The 22,970-nt window shown below is 42.8% G+C and overlaps 1 protein-coding gene across 13 annotated transcripts in view; it reads right to left on the bottom strand.

Moving 5' to 3' along the window:
* The window catches only part of NEK11 (NIMA related kinase 11), a 332,098-nt gene that overhangs the window by 243,253 nt on the left and 65,875 nt on the right, over positions 1-22,970 (bottom strand). For all 13 annotated transcript variants that reach the window (XR_016233306.1, XM_089332257.1, XM_051818466.3 and 10 more), the window contains exon 4: positions 7,809-7,927. Coding sequence is in view for 12 of the 13 variants with exons in the window: in XM_089332257.1 (XP_089188383.1) it covers positions 7,809-7,927 (119 nt within the window). In the remaining variant the exon portion in view is untranslated. The remainder of the gene's footprint in view (positions 1-7,808; positions 7,928-22,970) is intronic.

Consider the following 22,970-nt stretch of genomic DNA (forward strand, 5'->3'; position numbering starts at 1 on the left):
CCATAACTTCCCTCCCACTCGCATCCCTCCCATCTCCCGCTCCCTCTCCCATTCCATTCACATCAAGATTCATTTTCAATTATCTTTATATACAGAAAATCGATTTAGTATATATTAAGTAAAGATTTCATCAGTTTGCACCCACACAGAAACACAGAGTGTAAAATACTGTTTCAGTACTAGTTATAGCATTACTTCACATTGGACAACACATTAAGGACAGATCCCACATGACGAGTAAGCACACAGTGACTCCTGTTGTTGACTTAACAATTTGACACTCTTATTTATGGCGTCAGTAATCTCCCTAGGCTCTTGTCATGAGTTGCCAAGGCTATGGAAGCCCCTTGAGTTCTCTGACTTCGATCTTATTCAGACAGGGTCTTAGTAAAGTGGAAGTTCCCTCCTCCCTTCAGAGAAAGGTACCTCCTTCTTTGATGGCCCCATTCTTTCCACTGGGATCTCACTCGCAGAGATCTTTCATTTAGGTCTTCTTTTTTTTTTCCCAGAGTGTTTTGGCTTTCCATGCCTAAAATACTCTCATGGGCTCTTCAGCCATATCCAAATGCCTTAAGGGCTGATTCTGAGGCCAGAGTGCTATTTAGGACATCTGCCATTCTATGAGTCTGCTGAGTATCTCACTTCCCATGTTGGATCACTCTCCCCTTTATTTATTCCATCGGTTAGTGTTAGCAGGTACTAGACTTGTTTATGTGCTCCCTTTGACTCTTAGTCCTTTCATTATGATCAATTGTGAACTGAAATTGATCACTTGGAATAGTGAGATGGCATTGGTACATGCCACCTTGATGGGATTGTATTGGAATCCCCTGGCACGTTTCTAACTCCACCATTTGGGGCAAGTCTGATTGAGCATGTCCCAAATTGTACATCTCCTCCCTCTCTTATTCCCACTCTTATATTTAACAGGGATCACTTTTCAGTTAAAATTTAAACACCTAAGAATAATTGTGTGTTAATTACAGAGTTCAACCAATAGTTCTAGAACAAAAATACTAAAGTGGATAAAGTATTACATTGTACATCAATAGTCAGGACAAGAGCTGATCAAGTCACTGTTTCTCATAGTGTCCATTTCACTTCAACAGGTTTCCCCTTTGGTTCTCAGTTAGTTGTCACCAATCAGGGAGAACAATATTCAATAAATGGTGCTGGAAAACTGGATTTCCACTTGCAGAATCATGAAGAAAGACCCCTACCTTACACCTTACACAAAAATTCACTCAACATGGATTAAAGACCTAAATCTATGACCTGACACCATCAAATTATTATAGAGCATTGGAGAAACCCTGCAAGATATAGGTACCCACAAAGACTTCTTGGAAAAGACCTCAGAAGCACAGGCAGTCAAAGCCAAAATTAACATTTGGGATTGCATCAAATTGAGAAGTTTCTGTACTTCAAAAGATACAGTCAGGAAAGTGAAAAGGCAACCGACAGAATGGGAAAAAATATTTGCAAACTATGCAACTGATAAAGGGTTGATAACCAGAATCTACAAAGAGATCAAGAAACTCCACAAGATCAAAACAAACAACCAACTTAAGAGATGGTCCAAGGACCTCAATAGACATTTTTCAAAAGAGGAAATCCAAAGGGCCAACAGACACATGAAAAAATGTTCAAGATCACCAGCAATCAGGGAAATGCAAATCAAAACCACAATGAGTTTTCACCTCACCCCGGTTAGAATGGCTCACGTTCAGAAATCTACCAACAATAAATGCTGGAGAGGATGTGGGGAAAAAGGGACATTAACCCACTGTTGGTGGGAATGCAAACTGGTTAAGCCACTATGGAAGGCAGTCTGGAGATTCCTCAGAAACCTGAATATAACCCTACCATACAACCCAGCCATCCTACTCCTTGGAATTTACCCAAAGGAAATTAAATTGGCAAAGAAAAGACCTGTCTGCTCCTTAATGTTTATGGTAGCTCAATTCACAATAGCTAAGACCTGAAACCAACCCAAATGCCCATCAACAGTAGACTGGATAAAGAAATTATGGGACATGTTCTCTATAGAATATTATACAGCAGTCAAAAACAATGAAACCCTGTCATTTGCAACAAGATGGAGGAATCTGGAAAATATTATGCTGAGTGAATTAAGCCAGTCCCAAAGGGACAAATATCATATGTACTCTTGATCTTAACCTACCTTTGCCACGACTTCATTCATGTACCTCAAGAGCCTTCCCAACTGAATCATTCACTTAAAACAGCCATGTCTGTGCCTTTGCTCATTCTCTTCCCTACACCTGAAAAGATCTGACCCATCTTTAACCATATTCAAAACATACCCTGAGTCAATTGCCATTTCTTCCCAGAAGCCTACATTAATTCCCCTATGTGGAAACATTCTCCCTCCTCTGATATTCTACAGAGGTTAAACTATACTTTATGTGAAGCTATTCTCATTTGCTTTAAATTAGAGCATAACTTACATTAAAGTGCATACATCTGGGGACGGCGCCGTGGCGCACTAGGTTAATCCTCTGTCTGTGGCGCTGGCATCCCACATGGGCACCCAGGTTCTAGTCCTGGTTGCTCCTCTTCCAGACCAGCTCTCTGCTGTGGCCCGGGAGGGCAGTGGAGGATGGCCCACGTGCTTGGGCCCCTGCACCCGCATGGGAGACCAGGAGGAAGCACCTGGCTCCTGGCTTCAGATTGGCACAGCGCCAGCCGTAGCAGCCATTGGGGAGTGAACCAACGGAAGGAAGACCTTTCTGTCTCTCTCTCTCTCTCACTATCTGTAACTCTACCTGTCAAATAAATAAAAATATTTTTTTTTAAAAAAAGTGCATACATCTTAAACCTGATGAATTTTGGTTCACTCCCCAAATGACCACAACAGCCAGAGCTGAGCTGATCCAAAGCCAGGAGCCAGGGACAGTAAACACGCAGGTGCAGGGGCCCTAGCACTAGGGCCATCTTCTACTGCTTTCCCAGGCCATAGCAGAGAGCTAGATCGGAAGAAGAGCATCTGGGACTAGAACCGGCGCCCATATGGGATGCTGGCACTGCAGGCTGGGGCTTTACCTGCTACACCACAGCACCGGCCCCCCAACAGTGACTTCTATTCTGGCTCACTGTAGATAAGTTTTACCTGCTTTTGAACTTCACAAAAATGGAATCATTAAGTATATAGTCTTCTGCATCTGGATTCTTTTACCCTACTCTCTGTCTCTGAATTTCATCCAGATCACACATACCAGCTGTGCGTTATTGTTTTAATTAGACAGGATTCTACTGTGTCTGCATACCACAATTTATTTGACCATTCCACTGTAGATGGACATTTTTCAGACTTTCAGGCTATCACAAACAAGGCTTCTACAGACCTTTTTTTGCATCTTTTGTTGGACACCAGCACTCACTTCTATTCTCAAGAACAAATTACTAGGTCACAGGGTATATGTGATGGGAACTATTATCAGACATTTCTCTAGTGTTTATACCAATGTACCTCCATTAAAAATGTAAGAGAATTCTAGTTGCTCTAAATCTTTGGCAGCAGTTCTTACTGTCAGAGGTTCTTTAAGCCTGTCTGGTGGCTGTGTCTTCATTTGCATGTTGAGTTATAAACATACACATACACACATATACTACACAGAGCTTAACAGTTTGTAAACTTTTTAATGTATAACAATATTCCCTATAGTCCTATAAAGTAAATAGGAAGCCGGCGCCGTGGCTCAATAGGCTAATCCTCCACCTTGCGGCGCCGGCACACCGGGTTCTAGTCCCGGTCGGGGCGCCGGATTCTGTCCCGGTTGCCCCTCTTCCAGGCCAGCTCTCTGCTATGGCCAGGGAGTGCAGTGGAGGATGGCCCAGGTGCTTGGGCCCTGCACCCCATGGGAGACCAGGAAAAGCACCTGGCTCCTGGCTCCTGCCATCGGATCAGCACGGTGCGCCGGCTGCAGCGGCGGCCATTGGAGGGTGAACCAACGGCAAAGGAAGACCTTTCTCTCTGTCTCTCTCTCTCACTGTCCACTCTGCCTGTCAAAAAATAAAAAAAAAAAAAAAAAAAGTAAATAAAGTAAATAGGAGGCCGGCGCCACGGCTCACTAGGCTAATCCTCTGCCTTGCAGTGCCAGCACACCAGGTTCTAGTCCCAGTCAGGGTGCCGGATTCTGGCCCAGCGGCCCCTCTTCCAGGCCAGCTCTCTGCTGTGGCCAGGGAGAACAGTGCAGGATGGCCCAAGTGCTTGGGCCCTGCACCCCATGGGAGACCAGGATAAGTACCTGACTCCTGCCATCAGATCAGCATGGTGCGCTGGCCGCGGCGGCCATTGGAGGGTGAACCAACAGCAAAGGAAGACCTTTCTCTCTGTCTCTCTCTCTCACTGTCCACTCTGCCTGTCAAAAAATAAAAAAAAAATAAGCCGGCGCCGCGGCTCACTAGGCTAATCCTCCGCCTAGCGGCGCCGGCACACCGGGTTCTAGTCCCGGTCGGGGCGCCGGATTCTGTCCCGGCTGCCCCTCTTCCAGGCCAGCTCTCTGCTGTGGCCAGGGAGTGCAGTGGAGGATGGCCCAGGTGCTTGGGCCCTGCACCCCATGGGAGACCAGGAAAAGCACCTGGCTCCTGGCTCCTGCCATCGGATCAGCGCGGTGCACCGGCCGCAGCGCGCCGGCCGCGGCGGCCATTGGAGGGTGAACCAACGGCAAAGGAAGACCTTTCTCTCTGTCTCTCTCTCTCACTGTCCACTCTGCCTGTCAAAAAATAAATAAATAAATAAATAAATAAATAAAATAAAAAAATAAAAAAAGTAAAGTAAATAGGGACAGTCCCATAATTATCACTGTATTATTGACCAAGAGACAAAAACTCAGAGAGGTTAAGCAGCTTGCCAAAGGTTATAAATCAAGTATGCGGTAGAGACACTGAATCCTGTACGCCCACCATGCTTCTAGCTATATGGGTATGCATTTCACCTCCGCTAGTTCATTCAGAGCTCTTTGAAGTTAAGATTTTTTTCTTGAAAAGGCAGAAAGACAGAGACAGAAAAAGATCTCCCATCAGCTGGTTGGACCTCCAAATGCCCCACAACAGCCAGGGCGGGGCCAGACTGAAGCCAGGGTGCTGGAACCTGAATCTCTCATGTGAGTCACAGAAGCCAACTACTTGAGCCACCACCTGCTGCCTCCCAGTGTGCATTAGCAGGAAGCTGGAATCGGGAGCAGAGCTGGACTCAAAGCCAGGCACTTGGATATGGGATACAGGTATCTAGAGTGGCTTCTTAACTACTGCACCAATTGACCCCCCAGGATTTATTTTTAACTTCTCTACTTAATGAGTTGTAATATAAAATTGACATTTTTTCTGTCTATACAGAAACCTTAAAATAACTTTTATAATAATATAATGAATAAGTTTATCATAATTTATTTCCTAAATCACAAAGGATGGTGTTTCAGATCCACAGGCCCACAAATATCCAAATGTTTAGCCCTATTTAATGACTTTCTTTGAATGATAAGTGACTAGAAAAAATTAAATCCTCTCTTTGAAAAGTTATTTTAAACTTATTTAATTATCACTAGGTAGTCTCACATATTTAAAAAAATTTGGGTTTTTAAATCAACCTGATTTTGGTTTTCTGTTTTACACATAGAAGGCCATAGTTGACATCTTTGTGTTGTTTTTGAGTTATTTTCTTTATGCGTAAGCCAACAACATGCCAAAAAAGTGGTAAAAGAAAATCCAACCAATAACCGATAGACCTGTAAATGCACGGAAATCCTAACAGTCAGCAGCTTTTGATCATTTATTAAAGGACTGCTCTTCTTTTATCATTGTCTCAATATGACATCATTCAAGGGATTCTTAGGCGCTGTGGACGAATCAGCAGCTCCCTGAACCACTGAGCAGGTGTTTCAGAGGGTACACGCTGAATTCCAGAGCATCCTGACTCCTTTCTATGCCTCCAGAAGGCACAGATGACACACAGAGGAATGTGACACTGGTGGATAAGCAGGCCTTGGGTGTGCTGTGAATTAGTCCTTCTGCTAGGAAACAAAGTTGCCACCTGTGGTGCCCACTCCCAAGAAGAAAGCTACCAGCGAGGCCTCACACCGTCTACTTGTCTAGATAAGTTCATCTTTTCAAATGTGTGCATAGCATCTTAAGAGTCTATAAAACATTCGACATCTAAAGTTCTTACTTTTGACCTATAGAAAAACCACAAAAAGTTTTATAATACATTGTTAAGGAGAGTATGAGAATCAGAAAGGCGCTGGCATTGTGGCACGGGGGGTAAAGCCATTGACTGCAACACCAGCATCCCATAGAGGAGCTGGTTAGTGTCCTGGCTGCTCCACTTTCTATCCAGTTCCCTGCTAATGCACCTGGGAAAAGCAGTGGAAGATGGCCCAATTGTGTGGGCCCCTACCACCCACATGGGAGACCCAGATGAAGCTCCTGGCTTCTGGCTTTGGCCTGGCCCAGTGCAGGATGTAGCAGCCATCTAGGGAGTGAATCAGCAAATAGAAGATCTCACTGTCTCTTTCTCTCTCCCTCTCTATTTCTGTAAGACTGCCTTTCAAAATAAATAAATCTTAAAAAAAATCAAAGACAACAAATTATTAAAACAGACTTTGGCCTATATCAGATATTTCACTTCAAAGTTGACTTTTTATCTGAATACTTCTCTCTCTTTCTCTGTGGCCATAGAATATCTTTTGCCTCAACTTGAGATGTGAACCCCATCAAATGTGCGCTGACACATTCCAAGATGACTACACAATTTACTTGTGGTATACTAAGGTTTTACAACTTAAGCCTGCCATAAGATACAATAAATTGGGGCTAGTGCTGTAGCATAGCAATTTAGGCCTCTGTCTGCAGTGCCAGCATCCTATATGGGTACGGGTTCAAGTCCCAGTCGCCCTGATTCTGATATAGTGCCTTGCTAATGCACCTGGAAAAGCAGTGCTTGGGTCCATGCACCCATTTGTAAGACCTGGATGAAGCTCCTGGCTCCTGGCTCCTGGCTTTGGCCTGGCCCAGTCCTGGCCATTGCAACCATTTGGGGAGTGAAGCAGTGGATGTAAGCTCTCTTATCATCTCTCCCTCTCTCTAATTCTGCCTTTCAAATAAATAAATAAAATCGTAGCCAGCACTGTGGCAAAGCCACCGCCTGCAGTGCCAGCATCCCATATGGGTACTGGTTGGAGTCCCAGCTGCTCCAGTTCCAATCCAGCTCCCTGCTATGGCCTGGGAAAGCAGTGGAAGATGGCCCAGGTCCTTGGGCCCCTGAACCCATGTGGAAAGACTTACAGGAAGCTCCTGGCTCCTGGCTTCAGATCGGCTCAGCTCCGGCCATTGTGGCCAATTGGGGAGTGAACCAGCGAATGGAAGACCTCTCTCTCTCTCTCTCTCTTTCTCTCTACCTCTCCTTCTCTCTCTAACTCTGATTTTCAAATAAATAAATGAATCTTTAAAAAATAAAATAAAATCTTTTTAAAAATACAATAAATTTTTGGCATGCAAGAAAGTGTCTGAGAACAAAGGAATGTATTTAACACAAGTTTCTGTCTTCAAAGGTTAAATTGATTTGTAGAGCAACAACAACAACAAAAAACTATGCAAGTCAACTCTCTGGATATAAGCATTCAACAGTCTCCCTAAGGAAAAAAAAAAATACATTATAGATGTCTTTAACACAGCCATTGATCTTTCGGCCTTGTTTTCTTTCAATTCTACCAGAAAACAAAACTTTCACTTTTCCAATTCAGACATGACTGTTGAAATATATCCTGTACCAGGAGTGATGATCATACCTTTCGTGCATGTAGTCAACTCCCAGCAACAGCTGGATAAACCATTCCATTATTTGATTTTCTGGAAAGATATTTCCAGCTTCTTTATATTCTTGAATTTTGTAGTCCAGATCTCCTCCCTGAAATAAAACAGCATAATCTTTCATGAGTTTTTCAGTTAAGACTAAAATCCAAGTGTCTTAACAACAGTTAACTCACAGCAGCCACTGTTTATCGTAAGTACAGGCACGCTGCCACCCTGTAGCTATCGCTGACTAGGATTCTCTCCTCAACTAAACTCCAGCCGGGTTCCTCTGAGCACTCTTCCTACTTAGGCATCAATTTTGACCTCTAATGACTTGAAGAAAACACCAGCAGAGCTTCTAACAGCTCAATGCTATAGCCCTACAGCCCTAGGAGGACCCTAATTGAGTGCCTGCCAGAGCAATCTCAAAGCTGCCCTAAGAATTTACTGTTCACCCCAGCCCACACCTGAACACAGGGACCCTGTCTCCCAGTCTCTTCAGGAAGTAAGGAGCCTTACTTTGATAAGCACCAGTTAGCAAAACCAGGTGAATTTCACATGCACACCTGCCACCTCCCAATCTATAATTTCTCATTGTCCAGACTCAGGCCGCCGCTGCTCCTGCCTATTCCTTCAGTCTCCCCAAATGCCCCATCACCTCTGTATAAATCAGAGCAGAGCTTAGCTCTTTTCCCTACTAGCAGTTGTTAATGAATAAAATCTGGTTTCACTGCCCTAAATAATATTCAGCTGTGTTTATCTTTGACCTCACTCAAGGACGAAACTCTTAAACAGGAGAAAGTTATCACACAACTCTAAAATATTTTCATTATATTACCTAAATATGTATCCACATAATACAAGGATTAATTTTCCTTACTTTTTTTAAAAAAAGATTTATTTATTTATTGGAAAGGCAGAGTGACAAAGAGAGAGAGAGGAAGAGACACAGAAAGAGATCTTCCATCCACTGATTCACTCCCCAAAAAGCCCCAAAAGCCAGGGTGGGGCCAGGCCTGAGCCAGAAGCCAGGAACTCCATCCAGGTCTCCTACGTGGGTGGCAGGTGCCCAAGTACTTGAGCCTTCATCCTCTGCTTCCCTAGCACATTAGCAGGGAGCTGTATCAGAAGCAGGAGCCAGGGCTTAAACCAGCATTTCGATACGGAATGCCAGCATTGTAAGCAGCAGCTTAACCTGATGCGCCAAAATATCAGGCCCAATTTCCCCTACATTTAGAGTTTATGCAATTATAGAGCCCTAACATGTATGTAAGTTAGAAGTGTAAACAAATAAAATTCAAATCAATGATATTAATTTAATACAAAGTGATAATGTTTGGTGAAACTAACTTGTTGTTTACTCAGTGTGTTGGGCACGCTCTGCTATTTAGATTCTTTTGAGTTTGGCCTACCCAGGCTGATGTGCTTGGGATATCAGAATTCCCCTTGTCTCTATTTAATGACAGCAAAACTCTCAGGAATATAGCGATCTGTATGATCACCAATACATCATTTAAACATTTTAATCAGTCTCTGTCCTGTCACTTGTAGCAGTAAAATAATACTATTTATTATTAAGACCAAAAATTAACCGTGATCACAAATGATAAACATCTAAAACTGTCTGGCAAGAGCTGATATAAGAACCTTTCCAACTACTGTGTCTGTGTTAGTGTTTTCAATTTCCATAGAAATGAAAACACAAAATGCTAAATTCTCTTACAGAACTCTTATACCAGATCCCTTGTACTTTAAAATGCTGAAGGATTTTATAGAAACAATCTGGACAATGTTCCCTATGGATAAGAATGGGTTAAATGACAACTGTGTTTGTAGGAAAAACACAGACCCCATGAGGGTGGAAGGGACTTGCCACGTCATGAGGGGAATAAGAGAAAACCATGAAGCTACGCACAGAATTCTGGTCACAGAGCTGTTCTAGGAGCAAAGGAAAAGCATTTTTAGGCAATGAGATAATCCACAGAAATTATTTCTAATCAAACACCATGAGGTCAACTAACTCATTTCTAATGCATTTTTTATTGCATTCAGTGCAATGTGCAAATATTTGCTTGGCATTTTCTCTTCCTACACTCAGAGCCATACCAAGTCAAAAGTATTCACTTGCGGCCTGGCTGAATCTCAGCTTCCTGCTGGATTTTCTGGACTAAGGAGATCAAAGCTTGTTGGAATTCAAAAGTACAGTGAATTGAATACATGGGTGCTTATCAAAAAGACCACCACTTTCTTCATATCCTCTAAACCTGCCTTTATGTCTCTTTTTTTAATCACAGAGTTTATCAGAGAGCTGTCAGATTGTGCAAGTGTACTGCCATAATTGTTCTACAGTTGCACAAAACAGTTTTTAAAGATTTATTTATTTGAAAGTTGGAGTTATACAGAGAGAGAAGGAGAGGCAGAGAGAGAGCGAGAGAGAGAGGTCTTCCATGTGCTGGTTCACTCCCCATAGCTGCGCCAATCCGAAGCCAGGAGCCAGGAGTTTCTTCCAGGTCTCCCATGCGGGTGCAGGGGCCCAAGGACCTGGGCCATCTTCCACTGTCCTCCCAGGCCATGGCAGAGAGCTGGATCGGAACTGGAGCAGCCAGGACTTGAACCGGTGCCCATATGGGATGCCGGCACCTCAGGCGGCAGCTTTACCTGCTATGTCACAGCACCGGCCCCAACATTTTTGAAAATAGATCATTATAAGGTTTTGTGAAGTCAACCCAAAAGCCCTTAAGTCAAAAGGTAAGCTGTAAATATATGTTGTTTTCCAGTTCTGGTGGTTTTTACTAGAGGAATCTAGTAAAGTCTTCTTTTATACAAAGAAAGGAAAAGAAAAAAAAAGCTCAAAACAAAAAACAATTTCTTCTTTTTTTTTTTTATTTATTTATTTTTTTGACAGGCAGAGTGGACAGTAAGAGAGAGAGACAGGTGAGAAAGGTCTTCCTTTGCTGTTGGTTCACCCTCCAATGGCCGCCGCGGCCGGCGCGCTGCGGCCGGCGCACCGCGCTGATCCGATGGCAGGAGCCAGGAGCCAGGTGCTTTTCCTGGTCTCCCATGGGGTGCAGGGCCCAAGCACCTGGGCCATCCTCCACTGCACTCCCTGGCCACAGCAGAGGGCTGGCCTGGAAGAGGGGCAACCGGGACAGAATCCGGCGCCCCGACCGGGACTAGAACCCGGTGTGCCGGCGCCGCTAGGCGGAGGATTAGCCTAGTGAGCCGCGGCGCCGGCCTCAAAACAAAAAACAATTTCTTCTTTCCATATCTCATTTAGATTCCCTAAACATGGAAAACATATAAAGATAATAATCAGTATGTTTCCAACTCCTTCCTGATTAGTTTCAGATGGGGAGTGAAAGGAAAGAAGGAAAAAGTAAAGGAGAGAAGAAGGGGGAGAGGGAGAAGGAAGAGGCGGGAGAGAAAGAACTACCAACGAAGCAGCCTGCTGGCCTCTCCTGCCACCTCAACATGCAGGCTGTAGGAAGCACCAGTGTCTCCAGGAACTTGGCCTTGGCGTTTCCAACGGTTTGCCCCAATTGCTACAAAGCTGAAATTTGGAGACACGTGTCTGTCTGCTAAAATAACATTGCTTTCAGGAATTCGATCCCCCAGGCTGTCTTTTTAGAAGCATGCCAGTTGAAGAGGTACAGCATTCTACACATTGTACGTCCGCTTCTGTGTCGCTGTCCTTGTGAGCCAGTACACTGTGGGCTTCTGTGAGTTCTCTTGCCGCAGTGACAGCACAAGCTCTGGGAGACGATTGGTTGACAATCAGCTCCTGCCACTCTCTCCTCAAACAGTGAGTAGAAGTCATGTGTCTTTTCCTGCATTGCTATCAAGTGCACAATTTCCTATAATTACATAGTTGTGTGTTTAGACCATTGAGGAAAACAAAAAGAACAGTAGGCCTCAAAGTGAAAGGTCAAAAGGAGGTCCACAAACTCCCCTTTGTCCTCAGGGTAGAATGAGAAGCTAACCATTCTTAGTAGTAAAAGGGACGTGAGGGGGCTGGCATGTGGCACAGCAGCTGGAGATGTTGCCGCAATGCCAGCATCCCTTATGAGCCCCGGCCCAGCCCTAGCCATTCCGGCCATTTGGGGGGTGAACCAGTGGGTGGACGATCTCTCTCTTGCTCTGTGTCTCCATCTCTCTCTCCAGCCGTGCCTTGCAAATAAATAAATAAATCTCTTTAAAATAAATAAATAAATAAATAAATAAACAGGGGATGTGTATATTAAAAGCCTTTTGGGTCTTCCTCCCTTGGGACTCCCCACCCCTTGCTGCTTTGGCAGGAGATTTCCAACTTGAATAAATCCTGATTTTCTCTTAAAAAAATAAAATAAAATAAATAAGCAGGGGACATGTCTGTTAATAGGAAGATGGAACACCAAAAGATTAAATTAAACAAAGAGTGGATTCTCATGCTCCTCAAGTTAGTCCCCTTATGACTTTCATTTTGTAAGTTTATCATCAAGAAAAACGATTTGATTGGCATCTACTGTGTCCTTTAATAGTCCATCTGTGGGTTATTTTCAAAGGATTTAATTAAGGTGGAGAAATCACTCACAGATTAGACACAACAAATTATGTTTTGATATAACAAAGACAGAAATATAATTTGGGGGGGAAGCAGTCTGATTGTTAACTCAGTAATACGAAAAGCATAATGCATTTATTACTATGCTATCTTCCAAGTAAAAAATCAAATGTCATTGGTGAAATGTCACTCCTCGATTTAAGAAGTTCCTATTACAATATCTGAAAGTGCATTTAGTTTTCTTAATTTTGCCTTTGAGAAACAGTTAACGGTGACTTTTATTGCTAAGGCAACTTTAATGAAAAGCATATTGACTTTAATTTGAACCAATATTAATGTTGCCCTAAGTCTATATTGCTGACAGAAAATACTTCCTTCACTAATACCAACCCTCAAAAGTTACAGTAAAAGCCTTGATATTAACTTCTGATGTTTCGAAAATCTGTAGCCAAGACTGTCCCATTTGATAGATTAATGGTGTCTCTGTCGTCCCCCCATCTCCATTAACCAACATCAGCTTGGCTTTGAAATACCAAGACCCTGAAGAAAGGAAGAGCAATTCAAATATAGCAGTCTAGACTCCATCTCTGGTTATCATTAAAAAGCTTTAAATCTTAAAGTAAAATGGATTTTAAAGTGAATCAGCTTAAAATTAATCAGCTTTTAAAAGTTGTCCATAGAACTACTTATAACCAGTTTAAACACCAAAATACAGCATTCTCAGAAGCCTGAATACAACAAAACCAAAATGTTAAAGCCCTGTACAAAAGACAGAATCCCATCAAACATTTAAGGCTTGAAAGGAGTTTGAAAAGTCATTCTGTCCTACTTCTTCATTTCAAGATGAAAAGGCAGTTCTAATTAACTCACTGGGCCGACATCTTAAAAGGGCCATTTTCCCTCATGCTGTACCATCTCTTCTTTAAGTAAGCAGCTTCCTGGGGCCCTCAAACTCAAGTGTGCACCAGAATCATCTAAGTTGCTTGTTTAAAATTCATAATCCCAACACTGTCAACAGAGACACTGATGCACTAAATCTAGATAGGGCCAAGGAATTTGTATTTTTAACCAGTATTCTAAGTGATGCTGGAGAGGGCTAGTCCGTGATCCCACTTTGAAAAACGATACTAGACAGAAACATAAATGAAACATACATTTAATAGTTCATCAATGGATGCATTTTGTTTAATAGCTTGAAAAATCCCAAAGGCAAGAGATATACTTTGGAAAGGCAGGGCTAACTAAGGTTTACATTACAATCACATGTTTTTTAAGAGCTTGGATCATTACTTAGAATACAATAAATGGAAAGAGATGGGCCAAGGACCTAAATAGACTTTTTTTTTTTTGACAGGCAGAGTTAGAGAGTGAGAGAGAGACAGAGAGAAAGGACCTCCTTTTTCCGTTGGTTCACCCCCAAGTGACTGCCACAGCCAGCATGTTGCGGATCCGAAGCCAGGAGCCAGGTGCCTCCTCCCGGTCTCCCATGTGGGTGCAGGGCCCAAGCACTTGGGCCATCCTCCACTGCACTCCTGGGCCACAGCAGAGAGCTGGACTGGAAGAGGAGCAACTGGGACAGAATCCGGCACCCCAACTGGGACTAGAACCTGGGGTGCCAGCGCCTCAGGCGGAGGATTAGCCTAGTGAGCCGCAGCGCCAGCTTAAATAGACATTTTTCAAAAGAGGAAATCCAAATAGCAAACAGACACATGAAAAAATATTCAGGATCAATAGCAAGCAGGGAAATGCAAATCAAAACCACAATGAGGTTTCACCTCACCCCGGTTAGAATGGCTCACATACAGAAGTCTACCAACAATAGATGCTGGCCAGGAAGTGGGGAAAAGGGACACTAACCCACTGTTGGTAGAATGCAAACTGGTAAAGCCACTATGGAAGTCAGTCTGGAGATTCCTCAGAAATCTGAATATAACCCTACCATACAACCCAGCCATCCCACTCCTTGGAATTTACCCTAAGGAAATTAAATTGGCAAATAAAAGAGCTGTCTGCACCTTAATGTTTTTTGCAGCTCAATTCACAATAGCTAAGACCTGGAATCAACCTAAATGCCCATCAATAGTAGACTGGATAAAAAAAATCATGGAATATGTACTCTATAGAATACTATACAGCAGTAAAAAAAAATGAAATCCGGTCAATTGCAACAAGATGGAGGAATCTGGAAAACATCATGCTGAGTGAAATAAGCCAGTCCCAAAGGGACAAATATCATATGTTCTCCCTGACCTGTGACAACTAACCAAGCACCAAAAAGGAAACTTTTGAAGTGAAATGGACACTATGTGAAACAGTGACTTGATCAGCCCTTGTCCTGACTGTCGAGGAACAACTTAATAATTTATCCCTTTTAATATTTTTTTGTTCTACTTAATATTTGTTGAACTCTTTAATTAACACACAATTATTCTTAGGTGTTTAAATTTAACTGAAAAGTGATCCCTGTTAAATGTAAGAGTGGGTATAAGAGAGGGAGGAGATGCACAGTTTGGCACATGCTCAATCAGACTTGCCCCAAATGGTAGAGTTAGAAACATACCAGGGGATTCCAGCTCAATCCCATCAAGGTGGCATGTACCAATGCCATCTCACTAGCCAAAGTGATCAGACCTGGAATCAACCTAAATGCCCATCAATAGTAGACTGGATAAAAAAAATCATGGAATATGTACTCTATAGAATACTATACAGCAGTAAAAAAAAATGAAATCCGGTCAATTGCAACAAGATGGAGGAATCTGGAAAACATCATGCTGAGTGAAATAAGAATCAAAAAGGGAGAGAACCATCCAACATGGGAAGCGGGATACACAGCAGACTCACAGAATGGCAGATGTCCTAAACAGCACTCTGGCCAAAAATCAGCCCTTAAGGCATTCGGATCTGGCTGATAAGCCCATGAGAGTATTTTAGGCATGGAAAGCCAAGACACTGTGGCAAAAAAATGACCTAAATGAAAGATCTCTGTGAGTGAGATCCCAGCTGAACGGGCCATCAAAGAAGGAGGTACTTTTCTCTGAAGGGAGGAGAGAACTTCCACTTTGATTATGGCCTTGCCTAAATAAGGTCAGAGCTGGTGAACTCAAGAGGCTTCCATAGCCCTGGCAGCTCATAACAAGAGCCTCAGGTGATTACTGATGTCATAAATAAAGAGTGTCAATTGTTGGCCAGCGCCACGGCTCACTAGGCTAATCCTCCACCTTGTGGCGCCAGCACACCGGGTTCTAGTCCCAGTCAGGGCGCCAGATTCTGTCCCAGTTGCCCCTCTTCCAGGCCAGCTCTCTGCTGTGGCCAGGGAGTGCAGTGGAGGATGGCCCAAGTGCTTGGGCCCTGCACCCCATGGGAGACCAGGATAAGTGCCTGGCTCCTGCCATCGGATCAGCGCAGTGCACTGGCCGCAGCGCGCCGGCCGCAGCAGCCATTGGAGGGTGAACCAACAGCAAAGGAGGACCTTTCTCTCTGTCTCTCTGTCTCTCACTGTCCACTCTGCCTGTCAAAAAAAGAAAGAAAGAAAAGAGTGTCAATTGTTAAATCAACAACAGGAGTCACTGTGCACTTACTCCCCATGTAGGACCTCTGTCCTTAATGTGTTGTACTATGCAAGTTAATGGTAAAACTAGTATTCAAACAGTACTTTATACTTGTGTGTCTGTGTGGATACAAACTGTTGAAATCTTTAATTAGTATATACTAAGTTGATCTTCTGTATATAAAGATAATTGAAAATGAATCTTCATGAAGAATGGGATGGGAGAGGGAGTGGGAGATGGGATGGTTACAGGTGGGAGGGAGGTTATGGGGGGAAAAGCCACTATAATCCAAAAGTTGTACTTTGGAAATTTATTAAATAAAAGTTTAAAAAAAAAGAATACCATAAGTGGAGGTGGAAGGGGCAGGAGATGAGATCTCTGTCATTATATTGTAGAACTTGAAGACATTTCCCTCAATGGAAGTTCACTATAATGAACTGAATGAAAAATGGGTGAAAAGTCAACCATATTACACTCTTAAAAGCAAATGATAGGGGCCAGTGCTGTGGTACAGCGAGTTAATGCCCAGGCCTGAAGCGCCAGCATCCCGTATGGGCGCCAGTTCAAGACCCAGCTGCTCCACTTCCGATCCAGCTCTCTGCTATGGCCTAAAGAATGCCATGGAGTATCATGACATTTGTGTTTAATAATACACTTGAGTAGCCCTGGCTTTAGTTACTACTTTTTTTTTTAATTCTCTTAAAGTTAGTGTTCTTTATGCTGAGATAAATGTATCTGAATAAGAATAAAATAGCGGGACTTATTATTTTATCTTAAGAAGTAATATGAGGGCCAGCGCTGTGGCTCACTTGGTTAATCCTCTGCCTGCAGCTCTGGTATCCCATATGGACGCCGGGTCCTAGTCCCGGTTGCTCCTCTTTCAGTCCAGCTCTCTGCTGGCCCGGGAAGGCAGTGGAGGATGGCCCAAGTGCTTGGGCCCATGCACCCACATGGAAGACCAAGAGGAAGCACCTGCTCCTGGCTTCGGATCAGCGTAGCTCCAGCCATAGCGGCCATTTGGGGGGTGAACCATTAGAGGGAAGACCTTTCTCTCTGTCTCTCTCTCTCTCACCGTCTAACTCTGTCAAACAAATAATAATAATAAAAAAAAGAAGTAATATGAAACAATGCTTCTATCAATAAAGCGCTGAATTGCATTTTTAAACTACTTGTAGTGATTTATTCTATTTTTGAACATTTATGTAAATTCATATGCCACTTAAAGCCATACCCCAAATGTCATAAGTTCTGCTGGGTTTATGAATTGCTTTATATTCATGCATTAGTGCCCCTCTTTTAAGTGAAACTAGTTTTGCTTTTCAATTGTGACAATAATTCTAAGAATTAATGGTCGTACCTTTTTAACCTTTTATTTAAAGATTGAATAATTCATGGTTTAAACAAAGAAGGTAAAATTGGACAAGCCAAATGGCTTTAATTATGACCTTCATTAAAATCAGGAATGGCCCTGGATCTGCTTGTGAAGTGCTTACGCCAATCGTTCAGCTCTGTATTTGTTGACTGGTACATAAGTGAAATTGAGTCCATCTTTGAAAAACAAAATCTAGCTCTAACACTGAAAGTAATAAATTGTAGATCTCTGCAAGTGACTTTAAAGCAGTGTTACTGTGTTGCTTAAATATTAACTATTTAATATTTAAATATCATACATCATTGGTCAGTTTTTGACACCTTACCTTTAAATCAGATTCTTAGTTTTTGGATAGACCTGACCTTATTAAACAGTGTTTTGAAATTTTGAATGTGTCCATTAGGTTTCTAAAGTGTAATGTGAATTTTTCAGACCAATGTAGAAAATATTTTGTCGCTCCCCGTCTTCGTGGAGGAACGACACAGGACCCTGCGTTGTTCTTTCGTCTGCTCAGCCCTCCCCGGGTTTGCTGCTGGTTCTTCCCGGGTTGGCTACCGACCCTTCCACCTCCGTGGAAGGGCGGTTCCCCCTAGTCACTTTCCCCACTTCCGCGGGGGAGCGGCACACCGCCGGCCGGCTCTCTCGGGGGCTGCACAGGTGTTCCCTCAGATAGATGTTCCTCTTAGATGTTCCTGGTGCATGTTGTCTCTCTCCTCCTTTATAGTCCTCTTCCACCAATCCCAACTCTGCTACCCACACGCCGAGTACGCTGCTCTCCTCCAATCAGGAGCAGGTCCTACAGTTTATTGGTGGAACTGGAGGCAGCTTGTAGAAGCTGTTTCTCCCTTCTCAGCGCCATATTGTGGGGGAGCAGATGCATAGAATAAGTCTTAATTCCAGTAACTTAGTCTAGTCCGAGTTGCTCCCAGTTGCTCCCCACAATATTTGTTTGAATTCTGCTTTTGCCTAGAAATAAAGCATCCTGCTGCTTAATTCTTTAATAATTAAAATGTCAAGAATGCCAAAAAAATCAGGAATACATCAGTTTATGTATATAAAAATATGATACATTAACATTATTCACAGTCTTCCCAAATTGAACAAACTCTGGACCAACAGAATTGGCACAGGGAAAATGCAAGGATGCCTATCTACCCCAAGATGGAACTGCCCAGGAAAACCATGATGCTTACCTCCATAATCAGCAGCAATTCTAACAGTGTAGACATCCCCATGTGTGGCCTCTTGCAATAGCCTACTAACATCCATTAGTATCTCCAGATTATAAAATTCAACTCGCTTACTTAGTTTAGACACTTGTGCACAAATAAGAAACTCATAAGAAAATTTTCTTTTTTTTTTTTTCAGTACAAACAAGTTCTTGGAATGTACTTGCCTCAAAGCTCCTATCAGAGCCATTTGTGCTTAAGAATTGGCAAGTTTTCTCCTTTTGGCATGAATCCTCATACTAAAGGCTACAAGCCAAAAACCCAAGAGATAAAAATTAGCTTGTTTTCTATAAAATAGCTGCAGGGAGAGGGAGAATAAAAATGAACCACAATAGTAATAAAAATTTCCATTATTAAGAGTCCACTAGGAGCAAAACTGGATTAGCCATTTTTTCAAAATTCATTATTGTGAATCCCTATAAAAACCTAACAAAAATAGTTGTTGCAATACCACCTTAAGATAAAAATTAAAAGTCAGAGACATTGAATAAGCTGCTCAAAGAAATGGACCAACATTTGAACAGAAGATATGATGCCAAAGCTCATATACTTTCCATTATTTCAAATCCTACCAAGTCTTCTATGGAGAGAAAATAAAATACTAATAACATCGGTACTTTGAAGTATCTATGTGTGCACAAAGTGAGAATTTCAATGAATATGTGTATATAATATAGAAATAGATACAGCTAAAGATGCAGAATGTAAGTCAGAATAAGCCAAGAAAAGCAGCAGCGTTCCCAATACCCCCTGTCCTGGTCTTGCCCTAGATGACATTATCCCATCATGTGAGTTTCAGAAAAGCACAACACTTGTCTGTGGTCCTGTCTCTTCATCAGTAAGACAGAATCAATACATAAACTTCTTGAAAAAAGAAAGGGGCCATGTTAAAAAGACACAAGAACCAACCTGAGAAAGCCCCAACAGCCAATTTTTGCAAAAAAAGAAAAATCACAATAATGTAGCGTTAAACCCACAAAATGAAATAAATATCCGAGTGCATACTAATATAAATAAGTGATGTCCTAAATAAATAAGTGGAGGAAGAACAGCTCTTTATTACAGGAGTGTTCCAACTAAGTAGAGGTAGAAAGGATGAAGGAAATAAAAAACCACAACTCGACAAACACCAGGAGCCAAAGTCTCAGCAGGCAACTTTCACTGAAAGATGCTAAAAATCAGCAAAGAAACAGGACAGAATCATACTCTCAAAGCACCCTTAAGATACCTATCAATTACTAAGGGAAAATGGTAACTTTACAGTAGGCAGACACAAAGACTAAATGTTTTATGAGATGACCAAAGCTTACATCATTAGTAATAAGATACAATCCTCCATACCCCCTGAGATGGTACAGAGAAGGACACCACATCACTCTTGCGTAGGTCATGCCGAGAATGCAGAATCTCCGACTAATCATGAAAAAATGCAATCAACCCAAACTGAGAGACAGTCTACAAAATAACTTGCCCTTACCTATCAAAAGTGCAAAAGTCATTTTTAAAAACGCAGGAAAAGGAAGCGGTCAGGAAATACAACCAATATAATGTAGGGTCCTGGATTGTTCCCTAGAACAGACAAAAACATTAGGAAGGAAGCTGGTAAAATACTGATTTCCTAGTTTTTGAATGGATAAGTGTACTAAGGTTACCAAGGTAGTTAACATTATGGAATGAGTTTACCTACAAACATATTACAATTGCAGTTAAAATATTAGGTTCTTAAATCACATCCCTTGCTTTCCTACAACTGAGTGTTCATCACATTGCTACCTTTAACTGAAACGTTCTTGCTCAACTCACTTTTTTTTTTTTTTTTTTTTTTGACAGGCAGAGTGGACAGTGAGAGAGAGAGACAGAGAGAAAGATCTTCCTTTTTCCGTTGTTTCACCCTCCAATGGCTGCCGCGGCCCGCGCTGCAGCCGGCGCACTGCGCTGATCCAAAGCCAGGAGCCAGGTGCTTTTTCCTGGTCTCCCATGGGGTGCAGGGCCCAAGCACTTGGGCCATCCTCCACTACACTCCCGGGCCATAGCAGAAAGCTGGCCTGCAAGAGGGGCAACCGGGACAGAATCTGGCGCCCCGACCGGGACTAGAACCCGGTGTGCTGGAGCCGCAAGGCAGAGGATTAGCCTATTGAGCCACGGCACCGGCCCCAATTCACTTCTAAGTTCCAATTTAATGCCAGCCCTTCCATTGTGCCTGCAGTATGAAGTCATTTCTCTCTCCTAATTCCCATAGTACTTTAGCCACAGCCTTCCCATGGCAATTCCCAATGCCTCGTTGTGTTTTAGCCATCTATATGAATGACTCATTTACTCTGTTACACAAATTCATTACAGAAACATCATATTATCTCTGTTAGCCCACGCTATGTCCTGACACAAAGTTGGGGATCAATAATAGCAAGTCATGATTACTATTGCCTTGATGAAACTCAAGTTCATAAGGAACCACTATGCAGTCCAGAAACCCAATTTATTCATGTACAGTGGGAACTAGAACTGCCAAGGGAACAGAGAGCTCATGTTGGTTTAGTCAGAATATATTTTTGTTTTTAGAAGTACAGAGACACAAGATGGCTGAATAGGGAAAGGGCATGCTGATTTTGACCACAGGAAGATAACAGAAGAAAAAGAGAGGAGCTGAATTCCCAGGGGGAGATCGCAGAGCAGTCTGTAGTGGAAATTCTGCAGAAAGAAGAGAGATGCCGTGGAGCAGTGGGGATCGTGCAATCATACAGCAGTGAGTGGGTCACCACCAGAGACTCCCACAGCACGTGCCTGGAGGGGACACCATCTCCTTGGAGTAAGGTGAGAGGAATGTGCAGCCGCCCATGCCGCTGGTGACACTGCCTGAGAGAAAACCTCGTAGTCCTTACTGACTGTGAGTGCCCCATCTAACCCCATGGAGGGAGAGCACATTTTTTCCCTCCCCTCCCCCAACTAAAGCACCCAGCAAACAGCAGGAGGAAGCACCATCTTAATAAGGTGAAGAGAGGCTCCTGCAGCCCTTGCAGGTCTAGGGGATTTTATTGGAAGGATAAATCCATGGCTTCCACTGACTTTGAGTATGGTCTGGAAGGTTGGCACGGGGTGGGGTGCCCACTTAGGCCCATGAAGTGCTCCCTTTCCCTCACTCTATCAATGCACCTGGACTCAACTCTCCACGGTAGAGCACAGAACAGCCTCCGTAGCAGGCAACTGGCTCCAGGAATGCTGCAGCTCTCTCTGTGGATGGGGAGGCTTGCAGGGCTGGGAATAGGTCCCCTGATCCCTAGAACTGTGGGATCCCAGTGCCCTGTAACTGTGGGAATCCTGTGACTGTGTGCTAGTGCATGGGGTGTTGCTGGGTCTTTGGGCAATCATGGGTCTGGCTTCAGAGCTTCAGAGTTACCTGAGTACTAAGTTGGGCCATCACAGAGGGCTCAACAGTCACATTGAGGGAACACAAGGATCCTGTGCAGTTAATGTGCCCGAGTAGGTGGGTTGCACAGGGATTGCATGCTCACCCTAGGTGGGTTGGTTCACCTTGGCAGAGAGGGGCTGAGGCTGTGAGTCAACAAGATCATACCCTCCTACCCCCAACCCCCTCACTCCCACCAACAATAGAGGAGATCTATCACCCCCAACTTGGCATTCTGGACTCTTGTCCCACCCTCAAGCAGTGTCCTGAATTCCCTGGCCCCACCCAGCACATGCCTCTAGATACTTGATGAAGGAGCAGAAACTCCACTAAGCTAAAGAGTTATATCTCAATGATAAAAAGTCCTCAGAGGAAAAAACCAACAAGTATTCTCAGATGCCTTAAAATAAGTGAAGAAACACAAGAAATATAAGCAAGGAAGACAATAGGAATATCCAAAAGGAACACAATAACACTTCAACTCGGTATTAGAATGTGAAAACAGATTGATGAAATGCCTGAAAAGGAATTCAAAAAAATGATCGTGTGGTCTTCCTACTTCTTCCATGTTGAATGCTATGGATAGTGGCAAAGTAAGCCGGTGAATATACAGTAGATTAAAATTATGTCATTGCAAAACCTAATAATAAAGCAAGGAAAGAGAGAGGTGGGGTGCTGGGAGGGAGAGTGAGGGAAGCGTGGTTGTCTTCTTGGAACAGTACCTATGGAATGCATGAAATTTGTTCTCTTTATATTAATAAAAATTTTTAAAAAGGAAAAAATGTTTTTAAAAATTTTAGAATTTTATCTATGAAATCTCTTTATATTAATAAGTTTTTTAAATCATAAAAAAGAATGATCATAAGATTACTCAAAACACAGAGGAGCCAATACATGAGTTAAAGAAATCCATATATGACATGGATAAAAAAAATTGTGCTGGTAGATAGACATATTGAAGAGAAATCAAACTGAAATATTAGAAATGAAGAATTCATATGTCAAATAAGACATAGAGTGGAAGGCCTTAAGAACAGATTCAGTGAGGCCAAAGAAAGAATAT

This window comes from Oryctolagus cuniculus, chromosome 4 (genome assembly GCF_051225735.1).
Source record: "Oryctolagus cuniculus isolate XC-2025 breed Fujian yellow rabbit chromosome 4, ASM5122573v1, whole genome shotgun sequence".
NCBI classification, from domain to species: Eukaryota; Metazoa; Chordata; class Mammalia; order Lagomorpha; family Leporidae; genus Oryctolagus; species Oryctolagus cuniculus.